This window comes from Lactuca sativa, chromosome 2 (genome assembly GCF_002870075.4).
Source record: "Lactuca sativa cultivar Salinas chromosome 2, Lsat_Salinas_v11, whole genome shotgun sequence".
Classification (NCBI taxonomy): Eukaryota; Viridiplantae; Streptophyta; class Magnoliopsida; order Asterales; family Asteraceae; genus Lactuca; species Lactuca sativa.
Window position 1 is genome coordinate 21,604,561 of NC_056624.2, and position 21,105 is coordinate 21,625,665.

The 21,105-nt window shown below is 28.8% G+C and overlaps 2 protein-coding genes across 2 annotated transcripts; both read right to left on the minus strand.

The window, feature by feature from the left end:
• Window positions 1-554: 554 nt before the first annotated feature.
• Window positions 555-6,739, minus strand: LOC111920740 (transcription factor E2FC). The gene is made up of 12 exons (XM_023916302.3): window positions 6,346-6,739; window positions 5,473-5,623; window positions 5,330-5,377; window positions 4,748-4,833; window positions 4,102-4,190; window positions 3,966-4,020; window positions 2,997-3,100; window positions 2,270-2,318; window positions 2,095-2,160; window positions 1,740-1,816; window positions 1,441-1,588; window positions 555-888 (listed from the first exon to the last, which is right to left on the minus strand). Exons 1-12 carry the CDS (start codon window positions 6,475-6,477, stop codon window positions 814-816), a joined length of 1,080 nt encoding a protein of 359 aa, XP_023772070.1. The 5' UTR covers window positions 6,478-6,739; the 3' UTR covers window positions 555-813.
• A 7,854-nt stretch (window positions 6,740-14,593) lies between these two features.
• On the minus strand, window positions 14,594-19,216 carry LOC111920741 (uncharacterized). Its single transcript, XM_023916303.3, has 12 exons — window positions 18,915-19,216; window positions 18,386-18,513; window positions 18,133-18,253; window positions 17,784-17,865; window positions 17,631-17,701; window positions 17,428-17,469; window positions 17,183-17,307; window positions 16,752-16,845; window positions 16,209-16,442; window positions 15,301-15,406; window positions 15,110-15,196; window positions 14,594-15,005 (listed from the first exon to the last, which is right to left on the minus strand). The coding sequence occupies exons 1-12, from the start codon at window positions 19,037-19,039 to the stop codon at window positions 14,898-14,900; spliced, it is 1,323 nt and encodes a 440-aa protein (XP_023772071.1). The 5' UTR covers window positions 19,040-19,216; the 3' UTR covers window positions 14,594-14,897.
• Between the last annotated feature and the right edge of the window lie 1,889 nt (window positions 19,217-21,105).

Below are 21,105 nucleotides of genomic sequence, written 5' to 3' on the forward strand. Positions count from 1 at the left end.
AGTGTTGCAAAATAAGGGCCATCTTGTAGTTATTAATCTTTTCTAATATCCTATGCAATATAGTAGTTATTGGAAACTTCTTGATTACATTTTTACAACAATATATTTTGTGTAAATTAACTTTTATACTTTATGTTAAATATGTAACAATATATGTATTTATAAAACAAAGTTTAGTATTATAGCTTCTCCATCAGTACCAACCTTTCAAAACATAAAAACCTTGCAAAATGCCATATGAAACCACGTCAACATAAACTATAAATTTATCTTCTTGCTTATTATTACATTTTAATTATATCATTTATTAATTAAATAAGTTTATTACTATATAAGTATGTTATATATTATAATTTATTTAGGTTATATTTATTAATATTTTAACAAACTTCTATATTATTAAACAAATCAATAGATAAAATAAAGAGGGGGGATTTTTTTTTTTCGTATCACATTTTCTGTCGCATAAATAATAAGAAAATTCTCATTGCAAACGCTGATGTGTCATAATTAAAAAAAAAATGTCACTTGAAAACATTAATATTCATCAACTCTAGAAAACTTTAAATAATAATTTTCACTATTAATCTAACCATATATCATCATAACAATAATACAAGGTTACACCATTTGGTTGCCAAACACCCAAAGCCTTTTTTAATGCTCTAAGTATGTTTAAAAACAACTCTTATTACCAAAACAACTAATGTAATATCATCATCTACTTGCCATATTTCCTTTCTCTTTTAATCAATTAAACCTTGCTATAAAACTAGTTCTAAAATGTTAAATAATAATGAAGATTTTAATATGTTATGGTAGATTTGGACCCCATAAATCGGTAGCACTCACCTCCGGGTTTGGCCCAAACCAATAATCATCCTCAATCTGCAACCAACAACCCACATAGTATCAGAATCACAAATATTTAAAAAACTTTTTTTATAAGAGGATTCCAAGGGCATTTATGTCTTTTGCACATACAAACGATCGAGAACATGTCCTTATCCCACCTTTTTTTTAAGGGACAAATTCATATTTTTGTCTATTTGACATCAAAGACAGTACAACCTGTTTTGTCCTAGACAAACTTTGTAGGGCTATTCTTTTTTATTAGGAGGAGGGCATTTTCGTCATTTGCATTGTCAACCTTTCTAGGTAGGACAAAAAATTACAATTTTTGTCCCAACTTTTTCTAAGGCTATTTTGTACAACTTGTTTTCTCTTAGACAAACTTTCTAAGGCTATTTTTGATGAGGATGAGAAGGGCATTTACGTCTTTTATACAGACAAGAGATTGATATGATAGCAAGTCCTTGTCCCACCTTTTTCAAGTGAGACAAAAACTTACAACTTTTGTCCCACTGACATCAATCTCATTCCCAGTTTAACTTATTCTTTTCTGTTCTATCATGTCATGTCATATCATAAGAAACTTACATCATTTTGAGGTGGGATTATCTTTTGAATTCCATATGAAGGGGAGTCAACCGAGTTGACTTTGACTGAATCTAAATGCGTTTGTAAATCTCTACTATTTTTGTTGATGTGGCTCCCACCTTCTTGAGTAGATTCTTTAAATGATTCACTAAAACAAAACATATATGTTGCAATGAACACGAGAAATAATAGGAAATAAAACTCATCTTTATATATTAAAATTTCTTTTTTACTTAATCTGGACATAATGAATTAATGTGTTTTAAATAGTATCATTTATGAGAAGCAAATGAAAGTACCTTATGAGATACAGATCAATGGGAGCTGTATGACTTCTGATAATAAGTTTAAATTGCTTTTGAGAGAAACCATAATCCTGCACTTTCAACATTTTTTTTATATCTTAATAAAGTCATTATAATAAAATAAAAAGATAAATGAAAGTAATAGCATTGTAGTAATTTCTAATTTTTCTTATTAGGACATTGTACTTTGAAAAATCTACTGATTTAAAGTAAAATTTTGTAAAAGAAAGTATGATAGGATAATAAATTAATTAATTAATTAAAGTACATTGCTAATTCTTGCATTTAACAATAAAAAAATATTAAAAAAAAAATTAAAAAAAATTCATGTTTCATTTGCAATACTCACCTGATCAGGATCAGGAACTTCAATAGAACTACCATGTGGTGCTCTTACTGCTATTAAAGTCTCATTCTGTCAAAAATAAATATAAATATAAATAAATAAATAATCAAAGAACAGGATTTAATATAAAAAAATGATGGGAATAAAAAAAATATGAAATCTTTGAAACCAGTCAAACCTCAAAACATGGAAGATTCCTAAAATCTTCTCCTCTTAAGTAAAGATGCCTAAAAGAATCGAGAAAAATGTCAGTGATATCATATCAGAGTTATTAACTTTTTTTTAAATATTTTATTGGACAAATTATGAAAATGTAAATACAAAAGAAAAAACAGAAAAGCACTTGTACTTTCACAATTAGATCTATTTAGCCACTTAACTATTTTCTATAGTGACTAAACTATTATCTTTTGCCTGAAAAAGACCTTGAATTTTTTTCATTTTTCCAATTTGGCCCTTTTAGTCATTTTTTTCCAAAAGTAATGTAAAATGTGAGGGTTTTTTTCGAGAAAAACTTAAAAAGTTGAGGGTTTATTTGGAAGCATTTAGAAGGTTGAGGGGTTTTTTGGAAAAAAAATACAAAGTTGAGGGCTTTTTTGGAAAAAAATGAAAAAATACAAAGTCTCTTTCAGGCAAAAAAAATAAAGCTGAGGTTTAATCTGGAAAAAAACACAAAATATAAAATCTTTTATGAGATTAACCCAATAAAGTATAAGTGGCTAAATCAATAAAATGGTGAAATTACATTGTGCTTTTGTATTTTTTTCATTCTTTCAAGGATATTAAATAGTTAAATCAGTCAAATTATATATATATATATATATATATATATATATATATATATATATATATATATATATATATATAGTATGATAAGAGTTATTATATGTGAAAAAACAACATACTTTCGAGTATTATGATCAAATTCCATAGAGTTGAGGCGTTGTTGTGTTTCCCTTATACACTCATCAAGTCTTGATTCTTCAGCATTTAGATGTTGAAGCTCAGCCTGTCATAGAAAGGAATGGAATCACTCATTCCATTGGAATCACAAAATTAACTTTTTCTTTTGTCTCATGGAATGGAATGGACAATTCTAAAAGGAATTTGTTACTTTTGATCCCTTAAACACATTGGAATGAATGAATGATTACAATTTACAATATAACCCATTTTATTAATGTAATTTTTAACAACACAAATTCTTTTTATAAAATTTTCACAATTATTATACATATTAAAACCGATTGGCTTAGGAATAGTATAGTTTTTGTATTTCACACTTTTGCCACAAGAGTTTCTTATTTCAGATTTTGACCACAAGACTTTTCTATTTCCAATTTTGGCCACAAGACTTTCCTATGTTGGCAGGTTTTGTCCCTAGACTTTCAAAATGTTGGCACTTTACACTCCTACTTTGTACAATGGCACTTTCTACCCCTCTACTTTGTAAAATATCACTTTCACCCCCCTCAAATTTGGACAACAACATTTTCCACCCAGTTACCTTTAGTATATTGGCAGATTTCCAAGTTTGTAAAATATGATTTTTTTTTCCACCTTTTGTAATTAAATTACAATTTTATTTTCCAATGTTAAACTAGAAAATATATTTTTTCTATTATAATCATATATGGGTTTTAATGAACTATTATTATGTTTCCTTATTTATTTTCATAAATAAAAAAATCATAAATTATAATTAAACAATATATAGAGTAGAGTTATTCCATTCTATCCAATCAAACAAATCTTTAAATTTTGCATAAAGCCTTTCATTTCTTTTCTTTTTTTTTTCTTTCATAGTGCACAAACCTTATAAAAATAATAAATACACACACCTGTTACAAAAAGATGAATTATTTTATACATACCTTTAATCTTTTAACATGTTTATCCAAATTTTGTGGTGACAACGTCTTACTTTTCCTGCTAATAATAATAAGTACATGTGTTAGAAAATGAAAATATATGCACAAAATTTATAATATATAAAAAGAATGAACTTACTTCCAACGTATGTGATTCTTTGAAGCCTTTTCTACTAATCCTATCCCTTCAAGAACATTTGTAATATCATAAATTCTCCTCTTTTGGACCTACCAAATAAGTAATATATATATATATATATATATATATATATATATATATATATATATATATATATATACACACACCAATGATTAAGTGAACATTTATGCAATAATGTTTCACCTTTTTATCAATTTTTATGCAACAAAGTGGTTTTTATATTAAATATGCTATAAAGTTTCATTTTAGGACCAAATGATGCAATTTTTTGAAATGTTTTTTTTTTTGCAAATATCAAAAAACACTTGTACATTTGTCAGTTTATCGATTTAGCAATTTAACTGAAATATGTAGTGTGATTAAATCGTTATACTTTATCTGATTGTTTAAAAAGACATTTTTCCTGGTTTGAGAAATGGTAATAAATAAATAAAAAATCACAAAGTACTTTCACTTTTTTATTGATTGAGCCACTAAACTATTACTTATCTATGATAATTATGATAATAATAGTTCAGTGGCTAAATAAATCAATAAAAGGACAATGGCTTAAATGTTTAATCACAACAGAAAATCAATAAAATGATGAAAACATTTATGAAGGACAATGTATATCAGATCATACTTCTAATATAACTGCAGCTTTGTTTAGATCAAGAATTCCATCCTTGTCAGCATGTATCAAATTAACAAACTTCTTTGTGAGGAGTCCTGTTAACAATTTAATAAACTTTTTCATTAAAAAAAAAAATTGGAAATCATAGCATGCATATTTAAGGATGTTTGGTTTGCAGAATATGAATGAAATTCAATTTCGTGTATAGTTAATTTCTAGAATCTTTATATACAGGGGTATTTTGGTCTTTTAACAAAAAGGGAAGGAATGAAAACTCTGTAAGGGATGGTGATTCTGATGTAACTGAATTTTGTCCATTTCGAAACCAAACATGTCATATAATGGAATCTTGAATTCCAATTCTGAAAGATTATATTTTTATCCATATATGTAGGAGTATTTTGGTCTTTTGGCAAATAAGAGAAGGAATGGAATTGAAGTCCTTCCAAATTTTATATTGTGAATTCCATGAATGATGGAATTAGAAGGATTCGGGTGGAATTAAATTTTGTCCAATTAACAACAAAACACATCATGGAATGGAATCTTGAATTCCAATTCCAATTAAAATACTGATTCGAGTAAGCTTACCAAGAGAACTATCATAACGACAAGCAGCAACTAGATTTTCTCCAGAGTCTGTAATAAAAAGAGAGTTTAATCGATTTTCACAATAAAATTACAAAAAAAAACAACATTTACAAATGAAAAAAAAAAAGATGTATTTGTATTACCAGCATTTGGTTCTTGATTTCCAAGCTTAAAAGCTTTTAATTTCTTGTTTCTCTTGACAACACCACAAGGCAATGATCCAAATGAAGGACAATCTACTTCTTCAGGAATTGTATTTGTATTAATTGCTTCACTTTTGATGGTTTGTTTTGGCTGTTTTATAAAATAGAAAAAAAAATTGAAATTACAACATGGATTTGACTTCTTGATGTAGTTGATATTTCATGATGATTATGATGATGATGATAACATTAATGATATTGAATATTATGATTGTGTAAATAATTTACTAAAACTAACAAGGAGCAAGTTCATATCCCACCTTTTTGGGTGAGACAAAATTACAATTTTGTCCCACCCAAAACACAAGAAAACTTATTACAAGACTATCTATTTTGTCATGTATAGTGTAACAAACACATCCTAAATGACCAATGGGGTTAAACCCAACAACAAAATAAAACCCTAATTCTAATAAGTTTACTTCTTAGATTAATAGTTTTGTAGCTTTATTAGGTTCATCAATGAGAGATAGACACTTCAAGAGGAATGAATGTTCGTATGAGGACTCACGCTTTGACCTTAAAAGTCAAACATATATCAAAGCGGCATCTTTCTACAATGAACGCAACTAAAAGTACTTTTAATCCGAACATTATGTTAAAAACATGAAACCCAATATCAAAGCGAAAAAAACTGTAAACAAGTTAACTCATTGGTCAAATAAGCAATCCGAAAAACGCTCGATGTGTAAAACTTAGATTCTACGAAATAAACAGCAATTTTTAATCCATCAAATCAGACAAAGCAACTAAAAAACTTCAAATTAGTAAGCGAATAAAGGGGAGAAAGTGAGGGACAATGAATCAACTTACTGAAATCAAGAACATGGGCAAATTTTGAGTAGCAATAGGAGGATTGCAAAAAGAAATTTGTTGTATTCTGGATAGAGGGTTTTGAACTGACAAGTTGACGTCATCAGCACCGGCAGCAACCGACATTGACATCGCCACCACCACCACCACCGCCGGAGCTGACTGGTGTTTGATTCTTGTTGTCTGTTGGCGTTGAAATATAATATAGAAAAAGGACAGGAGTAGAAACAAATAGGGTGGACGTGGTGGTGATGTGTTGGTGAAACAGCGGGAAGGTTTAAGGCAGGCGGGACTTTGGAGTTCGAATGCGTAGAAGAAGAAAACCCACCAACGCTACGCTCCACTTCTTCTCTTCTGCTTCTGATGTTTTTCCAAAGTTAGGCCTGGCCCAATTAGATGCTGTATAATCATGATTCATGTTTTGATTTTTTTTTTAAAAAAAATTGGATAAGGATAAGAATAAGTTTACATGTTTTTATTAAATTATATATAGTTTTGTAATTTTTTTGTTATCTTTTTTCGATAATTTGTATAATTTTCAAATGATATAGTGTTAAGTTATATAATAGCTTTGATTTCTATTAATCTTTATAGTTATATTTTAATTTATTATATTTATCGATTTATGTTTGCATAAATTTATACATTATTTATTTTGTTGCATAAATTAGTAAAAAGTCGATGAAAATGTGTTAAATAAATTGTTAAGATCAACTTTGTGATATAAACAAATAGTTATTATTTATCTATAAAAGAGTTATTCACTAAAAAGATCATAATAAGTGGTGGTATATCGTCATAGAACCAGTAGCAGAGCCCGCTTGTTAGAGGTGAGGTCCAAGCACCCCACTTGGAAGAGGATTAGAGCCATAATATTACCATATATACCCTTAAATAATTTTCCTTTTACTACAAAACACCATCAATGGCACCTACTCTTATAAGAAAAGTCCCTTATTGAATTTTTTTTGTTGAAAAAAACTATAAATATCATAAAATTTCAAAGTGTTGTAATTTTATTTGTTTTTTTTAATATGATGAACCTCGGTTAATTTCCATCCTAGATCCGTCACTGATAAAACCAATTTGTTTTGGATTTTAACAAAGTAACATAGAACTCGCGAATGCATGCTCGCGGGTTTGTGGGTTTACTTTTTTTTGACATAAGCAAAATAGATAATGCTTCGCAATACATTTAAGACAAAACTACAACATTGGTCTCTATAGTATTCAAAAAAAATAGGATAGGGTCCAAAAAGATTCTTAAATGGAATGTTCAAAATCAAAACATTTATGTGATTTTGGTCCCAAAAACACTTGAAAATACGATTATGTCCATTTTATTGTCTTTTTTGTATTTCTTAAATCTATATTAATACATTTACAATTTAATATATATATATATATATATATATATATATATATATATATATATATATATATATATATATATATATACCATAATTATTGGTTCTTCAAGGAACCAAATCTTTTTTTCAATTTATAGAGCTTATTTTTTATCAAAAAAAAATCTAAAAATATCTAAATTTATATATTAACATTGTGAATGTGAAAAATATTTTTCAGATTCACGTTGTAAATTTTCAAAGATTCACATTATGAATTTGACGTAAAAAACAAATCGAATTTTATATCATTGGAAAAAGTATAAAAAGTTATGAATTTCTGTATTTTTATTTTTTTTTATAAAAAATAAGTTCTAAAAGTTAAAAAAAAGATTGGTTCATTGGTTAATTATAATTATCTATTGAATCTCATCATATATATATATATATATATATATATATATATATATATATATATATATATATATATATATATATATATATATATATATATATATATATACCCCCACCCGTAACCTCTCTCTCTCTCCACTGCCATTATTGTCTCCTTCTGCACTTCAACCTATAAAATACTTTTTTGATCCTATCCAAAGTTTTTTAAATACGGGACCAATTTTATAGAATTATAGTTTTTGTCTACATTTAAGTCATTTGTGAGGGAAGCTTTTAAATCATTTATGTATATTTGCTTCTTTACAATACAATCGTTAGGAATGATGTGGTATAGGAAACTCGTTATCTCTTTGCAAGCCATGGTTGTTATTAAGGTGGGAGGTGACATAAATGTACTAAAGGGCCATTATGGTTCTACGAGATAGCCACACAATACTCTAATTATCAATCAATAATTGTTAAAAAGTAGTTCATATATTTCATAACTTTAATTAAAAAAAATTAAATATGAAAATTTAACGGTTTGAAAATTTTGAATTTATAAGAAAAATGAGAAAATTTTTGAACAGTTAAAATTGATGAGACTTTAATACATTATATATATAAAGTCTTTCTAATAAATACATTACTTATATATTAGCTTACATATTAAATCTGGAATTTTAATTTAATAAAATGAAAAATACAATAAAATGACAAATGAAAAATAAAAATTTTAAAAATTATAGAAAATGTCATGTGTCCAAATAAGAAAGAAGAAGACATGTGGCAAAAAGATTTTGATTTATTAGGGAGGAAGCTTGGAAATCTAATTTCAATATACTTGCGTCTTCTTCTAGTGTTTCAACTACTTCAATGGGACTCAATCAACTTCATGCATGTGGTGTTGAGTCATATACCATCCATGAATATCTTTGTTTTCCTTATTTCATCCCTAATCTTATGAGGACTAACTATGAGAAGGTATTGGAAAATTTTCCGATGTTGCAAAAATAAGATGTTGATTTCATTAATTTGTCCATATTGTTTTGCAAGTCATTGTATGGTTTATCCTTATATATCTGACAACATGTTTAATATCACATTGCTTGTGTTGTTAGACAACTCGTTTCTAATGTCAATTATGTCACTACAAGAATAATAGGCAATAGCGGCGACATTTTTAGCAGTGACGGACACTTTTAGCAGCAACATCAAGCAAACGCGTTTTTTGTCACCGCTAAAGGCTTATATTGGCGATCCGTGTCATTTCAACCATAACCGTTGATTTAGGCGATGATCAAACGACTAGGAGGACGTAGAAAACCTCGTGTTATTTTTCCTCCGGTTTGTCGCTGCTAAAAGCTATTCGTCGCCGCTATTGCCAGTTCTGCGATCCGCGTCATTTTAACCCCGTTCGTCGATTTAAGCGATGATCCAACGACATAGGAAACCCTGGATTGTTTTCCCTCCGATGTATCACCGCTAAAGGTTGCCCATCGCCGCTAAAAAGTGTCGACAATAAAATCTGCTTTGTCTTCACTTTCTTCTCTGATATTCTGTTTCTTCTCTCTTCTCTCTGCTCACCATTGTCGATCTCATCGGAATTTCACCGAATTCTTCGATATTTCACCCCTCTTCCTCTCCATTTTTTCCCATTTTATTTTCCTTTTCTCTTCTCCCTACTAAATTTGGTTGTTGGAATTTTGAGATCCCCCCCCCCCCCCAATTCTTGTCGGAGTTTACCTTGATCACCACTGTTCATGACGAAAATTTGATAATTTTAATATTTTAGATGTGTATTTGTATGTGTATTTTGTGTTTGTAGATGTGGATATGTATTGGTATTTGCATTTGTATGTATATGTGTATCTTGAGTGTATTTTATGTATGTATATGTGTTTTTCTATGATCATTTATATGTATATGTGTATTTTGTATGTGAATTATGTATGTGTATGTGTTTTTGTATGTATATATGTATTTTGTATGTGTATTTGTATGTATAAAAATACATATAAATAGCGGCGACACCTTTAATGGCGACAAATAGTATTAGCAGCGACACGCCTTTAGCGGCGACTCACTTTTAGCGGTGACGAAAGACAATAGCAGCGACCAGTGGAGCATTAGCGACGGACCAACAACAACGACCATTTAACAGCGACAGGTCGCCGCTAATACTTTTAGCGGCGACATATTTGACCTTTAGCGGTCATGGGGGGCTTTGAGGAGGGGCAAAGTGAGCAGCTGCACAGGACCCAATTTTTATCATTATATATTTTTATTTAAAAATTAAATTTTATAATAAAGATAATGGCTTTTTTTCTTCTTGTTCGTCCTGGGCTTTTAAAAATATTTAATTTTTCAGGACCGGCCCTATCAGCGGCGACCCCGTCACCGCTAATACTCGAATTTCTTGTAGTGTGTAGACATATCCGACGACAAAATAGACTCTTCCATGTCTTCTTTTTAAATTCATTAATGTGTTTTGTAATATTTTGGGTTGTACTTCATAAGTTTATCATTTAGTACTTTTAAGAAACATATCGTGGTTTGGACGTTTGGTACTTTTAAGAAACATTATCGTTTGTTAAATTCAAAAAATTCCTATCATTTGCATTTTAGGTTGATTTTTACATATATCATCCCATATTAATAGATAACTTCATTTCAACTACTTCTCTTCATCTATTTTATCATCTTTATTTTCCTATATAATTGAATAGATAATGAATCCACAAAATGGTACTATTATAGTAATTCTGTGTAGCACAGGGGTGTGGTCGAATGTTAATTTCGTTTTGGAGTATATGTCAGCAAATGTTAAATATAATTTCACTTTCAGTTTGCATCGGGGTATTGATGCAACGAAGTCTGAGACCAAAAATTCAATATAGTATAACCTATTATGGGTTGATTAATTTTATGGCCAGAAAATTATGTGTATTGAATGATAACATAGGTTATCATATAAATATATGACGATTAGCATTGTTGCATGCGTAAATGATGATGACAAGGTAAACTGATATTTGTTGTGTATCCATATACAACCATGTTGTATGTTACTTCAAATCAATTCTAGAGGTTTATATATGTCATGTGCTTGGCACAGGATTAACCTTACTCTTAGTTATATGCCAGTTTCTTGGGTTTAAGTTTTTTTTTTCGGTGCTGTGCAACACATATATATACATTATATTCTAGTTCTACTAAGGGATGGAAAATGTTATAGATAATGTTCCAATTTTAATTGTATTATCCAATAGTTGTTGAAAAGTAGGATTAAAAGTGTCAAAGTTATTAATGTTGAAGCTCCAGATTAGATATGCTAGAATTAACCGGATCTAGTGGTGGCCCAAAATCAAAAAGTGAAACCAAAAGTTTAGTTAGTGCTACTAATTGTGTGTTTGGTTATGAAAAACTGTTTTTATTTTCTAAGAAAATGCTTTCAGAAACTAGAGTTAAGTTTTCATTTTAGTTTTTCAATGAAAATGTGTTTGGTTGGAAACGATGGAATTTTCATTTTACAACTTAGAAATTTGGAAAACCTTAGAAAATTGTAAAACTCGCTTTTCTAGTTTACATACAAATTGGAAAACTGAAAATTTTCATTTTGCTTAAAAAACTTTGGAAAAATGAAAGACCGAACGTGTTTTCAAAATTTTCATTTTTTCTTGGAAAATTTTCCTAGAAAACTAGAAAATTTCCACAACCAAACGTACCCTAAGGGTGTTTGGTTGTGGAAATTGTTTTCATTTTCTAAGAAAATGTTTTCAAAAAATAGAGTTGAGTTTTCATTTTCAATTTTCAATGAAAATTTTAGAAAATACGTTTGGTTGAAACCGATGGAGTTTTCATTTTCCATCTTAGAAATTTAGAAAATTTAGAAAAACTGTAAAAATCACTTTTCTAATTTACATACAAATTGGAAAACTGAAAATTTTCATTTTCTTGAAAAAATTTGAAAAAATGAATGAACCAAACGCGTTTTCAAAATTTCTGTTTTTCTTGAAAAAATTTCCTAGAAAACTGGAAAATTTCTTACAACCAAACACACCCTAAGAATTTTGAGTTTTTACTTGGAATGATTATCTTTGCATGAAGTTTTATTTGCTATTTGTCATGATGTGCTACTAACCACCAATTACAAAATATAATGACTATTTCTAAGAATTTTAGAAATGAAGGGTGTGCTTCGGGTATAAATATCACCAAAGTTATTGCATTTGATATGGACGTTGAGCCTAAACTTACATTAATACATCGTGTTATTAGAAAAAGAAGAAAAAAAACAATTTGATGAACTAATAATGAACAAGAATTACAATCACACGAAGAGTATTTTAAGGTTCATTACTTTTAAGTAAAAGTGTTTTTTTTTAAGTAAAAGTGTTGTACATGAACCTTAAACAATTGATGAACTAATAATGAAAATGTTGTTGTGGATACGTCAATTGATTGTATAATATTTTCAACTAGTTTGCCTAAAGACATTGTATATGATCGTAGATTCAAATGATTTTTTTTAAGTAAAAGTGTTGTACATGATTTTTGCCTAATAATATAGAGTATACAATTAATATTTTCGAATAGTTGTATTATCTCTAGATAGAAGTTTTTCAAATTGAAGTTACTCAAGAATTACTTAGAGTCGTCGATGTCACAAGAAAGGTTAAATAATTTGGCTATTTTTTATATAGAGAAAGATATGGTATACACAATTGATCTTGATAACATTATTAGTGATTTTACATCTCAAAAAGCTAGAAGTATTTTTTTTCCTTAGATTAATGAATGTTTGTAGGTCATATTTGTATCCTTATAACCCGTGAGAACTATGGTTATAAAATTAATTAAACTTTAATAGTTAAAATTTAAAATTATTAATAATTTTTTTAAAATAAATTATTAATTAAGATTTTTTTTAATTATATAAAATTATAATCATTGATTTAAATAAATATGTAGAATTATATCACTTTATGATTTATATTAATTTTATTTTCATTTTTATTCTAATGTTATTAATTTAATGTAATTAGAATGAGAAATTTAAAATTTGAAATTTGAAATGAAAAATTAATATGTTGACAAATGATATGCATCTCCTATACTAATAAATGAGTAGTTCTTTTACCATGTGTCACCATATTAGACATTTTAATTAATGTGGTGTCACTTGTCAATCTATTAGTTATTCCATTTTAAATTTATTAAACATCCTCATTAACCTCATTAATGTGATGCTATTTGTCAATGTATATTAAATTTTAAATTTAAATTTAAATTTTATATTATTGTTTTCATTAAATCACAAATAAAAAATATCTAATATATATTAAAAATTAATTTTACATATTTCTTTGAATCAACGATTATAATTTCACATAACTAATAAAAATATATTTTAATTAATATTTATCTAAAATAATTGATTAATAATTTTGAGTTTTTACTATAAATGTTTAATTAATTTTATAACTGTGGTTTCCACGGGTTATAAACTAGTTAATTATATTATAACTATAAGACATAATAAGGTGAAACATGGCAAAAGAAAAATAAATTTTGCATTAATTATGAGGCTTAATATGGTGACATATGTCAAAAGGAGATTAAAAACTACTTTTTTATTAGAATAGGGAGAGGAGATAGCGACTAAGACATTTGTTGAAGTAATTTTCTTTCAGTTATTAGATTATTATAACAGGACTGGCGATATTTATATCTTTGATGAACTTTTTCTTTCCCCTCATTCAGACTAAAATATATTTGGAACAATCTTGTTGCTAAACCAAAAATTAAGAGCAACAATGGTTGCAATGGAAACGTCTTTAAAAAAAGATAATTTTCATCAACCCAAATATATATAATTATTAAACAAAATAACACACACGCACACCCCTTGGCAAACTCTGACATTTTCAAAATCTTTTTCTAATAACTCATTTACAAAAGTTCATTCTAGTGCTTATTACTATGTAAGTCATTCTCTCCACTACAAATCACCATTTTGTAAAGACTTAATTGAGAATAAATCTCTTTTTGGGTTGCTGAGGTTATTTTGACCAAATGATGTTTGTCTGATAAACTAACTTTTGTGTGAGAAACTAGTTGAGAGCTAACAAAATGATAACATTTAGTAAAAGATTATTGATAATATAAATGATAATTATTAAATGGGACATTTAAGTATATAATTAAAATAACATGTAAGGGTATATTTAAAAAACTTATGGAAAAAAACACATGAGGTTATCACGAAGTTATTTCAAATACATTTTTTTTTTTTTTTGAAAAAAAACTATTTTATCTACTTAAAAAATAATAGACTTAAAAAAATATCAAAAAAGAAGTTTGAGAATATTACAAATAAAAAATCTAATCATCATGGATTCAAACAAACAAGATTACTACAAACAACATTCGACTATTCAAAAAAGATCGATGAATAGAAAAAGCAAAACCACGATTTTTTATTTAACATAGTTATCAAAGAGCAATTATTAATAACTGATTACTTGTAACAAAATATCATAAAAAAAAATCAATACAAAGTATCTACATAGTACATGGACAAAATTTGAACTTTCTCACCTCAAAAGTGACCAAAATCTTTAACAGAAACAAATAATAAAAACCTACAAATCAATCTACTAATATCCAAGTTTATGAGAGAATGAATGAATGCCCACTTTATATTATAACATTCAAAATTGGGGCTTTCATCATGACACAAAAAAAAAAAAAAAAAAAAAAAAGTTTTACAAAAACAAAAATCAACTTATGGAAGAGTAAGTTGTTGACTTATTGGGTTGTTGTTGTTGACTTTTCATTGCATATTTTAGTGCCGCTTAATATGTATCCACCACAAGCACTCATTTGCATGTGTGGATGAGTTCTTGAAGGAAGAACCTACATCATAATATGTTTTTTTTATAATAAAAAAGTGTTGGAAAATTAAATAATTTACAAATATGTGCTTATTGAACAATTAGAAGTAGAAAAAAACAAAAAACCTGATATTCACGTAGCCAAGGTTCTGTAATCTGTAAGCCAATTGCCATTTTCTCAACCTGAAGATTATGCATGCATGTTGCCAATGGCTGCAGTTAAACACAACTTCCATTAATGTCTGATTTTAAGAAAGCTAGAAAATTATATCACATTAAAAAAAAATTAATAAAAAAAGATTTGAATAAGAAATGACCTGAAGATACTGATGGTAAATGACAAAAGGAGCTGAAAAGGATAAAAACGGTAACACCTCCTTCACAATACTCCAAGCATCCACATCTGGAGCAGCTATTATTAAGCTGCAACATATCAAATAATAACAAATTATTATTATTTCATAACATTTTTTTTCATGCATTTGTTCTACTACAACAGAAGACATGGGACAAGCTTTCTAGAATTATTTTTAATAATTAGTATGAAAAGGGCATTTACGTCTTTTGCACAAACAAAAGATTAGGAGCAAGTCCATGTCCCACTTTTATAGGTAGGCAAAAAAAACATGTCAAATGACAGGTGACATGTGACAAATGACAAGTGAAGTGACAAATGACAACTAAAGTAACAGACGACAAATGACAGGTAACAGACGACAAATGACAGGTAGACGACAAATGACAAATGACAGGTGACAGGTAACATATGACAAATGACAGGTGACAGACGACAAATGACAGGTAACAGACGACAAATGACAAATAACAGGTGACAAATGACAGATAACAGGTAACATATGACAGATGATAGGTGACAGATGACAAATGACAAATGACAAATGACAAATGACAAGTGACAAGTGAAGAGTGAAGTGACAAATGACAGGTGGCAAGTGAGAGATGAGAGATGAGAGGTCTAAAGTGGCAAATGACAAATGACAGGTGACAGACGACAAATGACAGGTAACAGACGACAAATGACAAATAACAGATGACAGATAACAGGTGACAGATGACAAACGACAAATGACAAATGACAAATGACAAATGACAAATGACAAGTGACAAGTGAAGAGTGAAGTGACAAATGACAGGTGGCAAGTGAGATGAGAGATGAGAGGTCTATCTTAAGTAACAAACATGACATAAGCAAATTGATGTGAACCTTGAAAATCCATTTTCCTTCCATGATCTGATAGCATCTTGAGGAGCTTTTTCTCCAGGTTTTGCAGCTTTATATACTTTTGAGGCTTCCATGCTACCCCCCTCCAAACTTAAAGATTCCAATACATTGGATGATGGATTATCAACATTACTATCATTTGCAGATTGAAGCATCACTTCATCTTCTTTCATATCTCCATTATTACAAAGTTCATCAAGAGACAACCTCACAATCCTATAACCAAAAAAAGAAAAGATTGATTGATTACTTTTTATATACTTTTCAATATAATAAACCTCTCCATCGAAAATCAAAAAGGGTGTGTTTGGTTTGTCGTTTGTGAGGTTGGATTGTCAGAATTGGAATTCGGAATTCCATTCCATTGTTTGTTATGTAGCCGAATGGACAGAATTGAATTCCATTGTAATACTTCAAAGCCTATGTTTGATGGAACTGGAATTGGAATTGGATGGAATACTTCACAGATTATTTAATTTGATGGAACTGGAATTGGAATTGGAATTGGAAGGTGATGTGATGTACCTTTTGTTAATTTCATCATTGAAGTTGAATATTCTGACAATCTCAATGGAATATGGAGAATCTCCACGATAAGTATTGCACACATAACCAGTACCTATTAAATCCACAACATTATTTAAAGTTTAAACAACCAAAACAAACATTATTTATCTTCAAAAAAGTTTAGTAGCATAAAAAAAAGGAATAAGGGTAAATGGGTCATTTTCTTTCTGCATTAAATCAAAAAGAAAACACCTGTATACTTTATATAGCTTATAGCTTACCGGATTAAGTCATATCCATATTAAGTCCACTAAATCAAAAATTCTACAACAATTTTCTCCCTTTAAATAAGCACATGTTATTTAAAGTAAATTATAACAAAAGTTTGAAATAAAAAAGAATAATAATAGTTATAATTTATAAATTAATAAAATAACATAAAATCATACCTCCTAAACGCTCTGCAACAGCACCAGTAATTAAACCACCAATCATATCCACAACAAGAACATCAGAGTGTGCAGAAACATTAGCAAATGAGAGAAGAAGAGATAATGTGTCAACTCTCAAGAACCTGAGATTCATTCAGATATGCATAATAATTGATTAATCGATTCCAAATAATATTAACAAGAGATTGATGATTATTTAATTAAGTCACTGACGAAAGAAAGATGATATTATAATTATTTACCCGATTCTAGCTGGATACTTTTTGAAGTAAGTGTCACATATACTGAAAGAAATAAGATAAGAAAAAAGTCAACATGGGAAGATAAAGAAATCAGAACCTCAAACAATTTTCAAGAAAATAATATGATTTAGGGAATTAGGGTTATATGCAAAGTACTTTCATATATTTTTGACTTTGTGTATTATAGTTTTATTTTCAATTACCTTCGTGCAAAGGGGCGTCTCAAGAGTACTTTAGGAGCATACTTTTTTTGTTTCTTAAGCCTGTATTTTTCCTGCAGAGGGTAAAATCGTAAAAGTTCAGTATGCACTCTACACATGTAAGCATAGTTGTAAATTGTGAAGAACAATACTCACTTGTGAAAAAGACGTTTTATTCTCAAATGTTGCACTGTTGGCAATAAGAGCTTCAACTATAGCATTCCCACTTGCACCCTGTCTGGATTAAAGCTATATATAAGTCATATTTATCAATAAAAGAAAGCAATTTACAAAATTCATCCCTTTGGTTTATCACTTTTTATGGATATGATCCAAGAGTTTCATATTTTTTTTTCCTTTTTTTGTCCCTAAAATGAATGGTACTTGGTGAAGCTTTTCATCGATTGGGTTTTTCCAACAGATTGAGATGTTGAAGGAGATGGAAGGAGACAAGGGCAAAAGAGTCATTTTATAAGGACTTGAAAGTCAGAGAACAGGTTCTAACCTTCGCATTCCTTCTATATCTTCACCAGTAAGTGTTTGGGCTGTATTATTATCGATCAATGCACGATTGTCTCTTGACTCTTCTTTTATGTCACATTCTTTCTTGTCTTCAGCATTATTATCTGATAGAAAAGAAAAGAAAAAAAGGGAAAATCAATGTAATTGGTAGAATATATCAAGTTTCATGCTTATGGATCTATGTGATGGAAAAAAGTAAACAATGAATAAATATAAACAAAAGAAAGTAAACGAACCTTCTGCAGTTGAAGTAATACGGGCCAATGAAGGACCATTTGCTCCATTCTCTACTTGAAATAAAGAACCAAATGGACACCCAATCAATGGCCGAAGAGGGTAATTCTTATTCCCAATTTTCACAATCCTACAACAATCATCAATTCTATCATCAAAAAGCACATAGAAAAAGCTGAAACAATCTATACATTCACAGAGAGTGGTCAAATCTCATCCCCAATCTTCACTATCTTAAGCAAAATAGCAAATATAAAATGCTACTCTTCAATCAAAGCAATCATCATCAAAGCGCATATTATACAAAACTGAAACGATGTCATCATTCAGAAAGAAGAGCGAATTTACGAAAATTTCCCAACTTATAAAGAAAATTTAGTAATCCAATTTATATACTACAAGTATTAGATATGTAAATGTTGATGTTAATTTGGCAGCAAGATCCATATCGAATTCCTAAACTATGATAACAGGTTCGAAATCAAAAATCAAAATGTAGGGTTGTTTGGAACCAATGGATTAATGACTTACGAGCCAGCAGTGAGACGAGAAAAAACGAGGCGATCACCATCGTTGATATCAAGCAAAACGCTGCAACCTTCCCAAGTTATTCTTCGGTTTTGATTTGAGTTGTCTTCTTGTTCAACTGCTGACATCTCTATTAAATGAAAAAAATTCCAAATTTATTGGTACAGACCTCGATTCCGAGTTATTCAAATCGATGACACTCTACTCTTCGTTAGACTTTGACGTAGATAAACCCTAATTAGGGTTTTGACGCAACCGTTAGAAACTATCGTTGTCAAATCGTAAACTATATCCAACGACAGACAACAAGATCTATGCTACAAAAGGTAAACTTATAAAAATTTTATGTTAAATAACAATGTGTGTTTGATTTTTTTATATAATAATTATATTTTAACTAGTTTTAGCTTTTATATTGTATTAATGATCGAATCAACTTTTTAATGCATGTATGTTAGCAAATATAAAAATATTGATACTAGTATTGTGGTTTTACATGTAAAAATATGTACTTTAAATAACTTAAAATATATTGTCATGATTTACATTTAATACCTTGCATCGGGTGTCTACAGAAAATTATAGTTTCATATTGTAATACAGAATAATTATTTATTATATATTTATGTTTTCAAGATCATTTTAGAACAGGTCCGAGTCAAATAGGACACAGTTAAATAGAATTGAGTGTAAGAGGAAGAGATGACGTCCTAGAAGGAAACAGGAGGATAAACTGTGGCTTGACATGGATAAGCTTGCTCTTACTAAGGACATGACCTCAGATAGAGTAGCTTGGAGGTAAAGCATTAGTGTTGATTGATAGTCTCTCCACCTTACATGTCTTTGTTTTTTATCTTTATTTGTTGATGGTGATTTCCTACACTTATGGTACTTATCTGGTTTCCTACACTTATGTTACTTATCTGATTGTTCATGTATTGTTGCATTGCTCTTTATCGCTGCAGTTTCCCTTTTTGCAGGTTCTCAAATCCATATGTCCATATGTCTTTTTAAAAAATACTCATGTTTATGTCTTATTAGTTTTCCTTTGCTTTCCCTTTCTACATGTTTTTGTTATGCACATGTCGAAAGTCATCTTAGTGCCACAATCGATCTTCCATCCTAAAAGACCTGACTATCTACTTATACCTCCTCATATCCCATTATAATGGAATTTTCACGGTCTGTTGTTTTTTTTTTTATCCATTTAGGAGTTGGGAGGTGAGAGACCAATTGTTTTTCTTTTTTTCCCATTAAGTGTTATTTCAATAAAAAAAGTTTGTTATTTTGATAAAATGTTATCTGAATTATTTTTGTATAAAGAATCATGTCATACTTGGAAATGTGGTGGGTAAGGTAGATCAAGAAAAAAAGATCCATCGAAATCTCAATTTAAGTTCAATATTTACACATAAAATCTCGTTAAAAATGTCATTTTCATAAATATATGAAGGGTGTAGATGCATTTTTGGATGAAAATCGTTTTCATTCACCAAAATATAAGCCAAAATGCATGGTACTTCCAAACAACTCATTTATACATCTTACATCAAAGTGGAATCATGTATCATGATTGTCAAGTCAAAGGGAAGCCAGTAGTAGAAAGATACGAAGATATGTTGACGTATGGTTGAATAAAACATAAATAATATTATGCCAACCAATAGTTAGTAATATTTATTTATTAAACCTAATAAGCCCAAGGCTTTTACGTATTTGATATGTAGTGTGAACTATTCACTTTTGATACCCATCCGAATATTGGATTAGACCCAATAAGTCCAACGCTTTTACTTTTTTTTTTCTTTTTTTTTTTTTGTGTAAAAAGAAAAAGAAATTAAATATACTTCACCTTTTATCCTACCAATCCTGCTATCCATTTAAATGATAACATGTGTCCTATTAATATCATAAAATATGATTAAATCTCATTAAATGAACATTAAATGTTATATATATCAACATTTCATTGGATATGGATATATATAGGAATAAAAAATAAGAAGATATTTAATTTCTTAAAAAGAAACCAATTAGAAAAATAGATAAAAAGGTTTATCCATTAAAATTCAATGTTGTCTCTTACCAAAAGGCAAAGGCAACCTTCATAACCCATTTTATCTTTTATCAAATCTTACAAATTTAATTAAATTACACCTTTAGAATAATTAAAAATATACTTTTTATTATAACT

What these genes read in the sequence shown, in the direction of transcription:
- LOC111920740 (XM_023916302.3), bottom strand. Translation starts at nt 6,477, where the DNA reads ATGTCAATGTCGGTTGCTGCCGGTGCTGATGACGTCAACTTGTCAGTT. An exon ending in AACATGTTAAAAGATTAAAG is followed by an intron (nt 3,101 to 3,965) that starts GTATGTATAAAA and finishes TTTCTATGACAG; the next exon opens with GCTGAGCTTCAACATCTAAA. An exon ending in GGAATCTTCCATGTTTTGAG is followed by an intron (nt 2,161 to 2,269) that starts GTTTGACTGGTT and finishes TATTTTTGACAG; the next exon opens with AATGAGACTTTAATAGCAGT.
- LOC111920741 (XM_023916303.3), bottom strand. Translation starts at nt 19,039, where the DNA reads ATGTCAGCAGTTGAACAAGAAGACAACTCAAATCAAAACCGAAGAATA. An exon ending in TCTCGTCTCACTGCTGGCTC is followed by an intron (nt 18,514 to 18,914) that starts GTAAGTCATTAA and finishes TGATTGTTGTAG; the next exon opens with GATTGTGAAAATTGGGAATA. An exon ending in TGTTGCAGAGCGTTTAGGAG is followed by an intron (nt 16,846 to 17,182) that starts GTATGATTTTAT and finishes TGGATTTAATAG; the next exon opens with GTACTGGTTATGTGTGCAAT.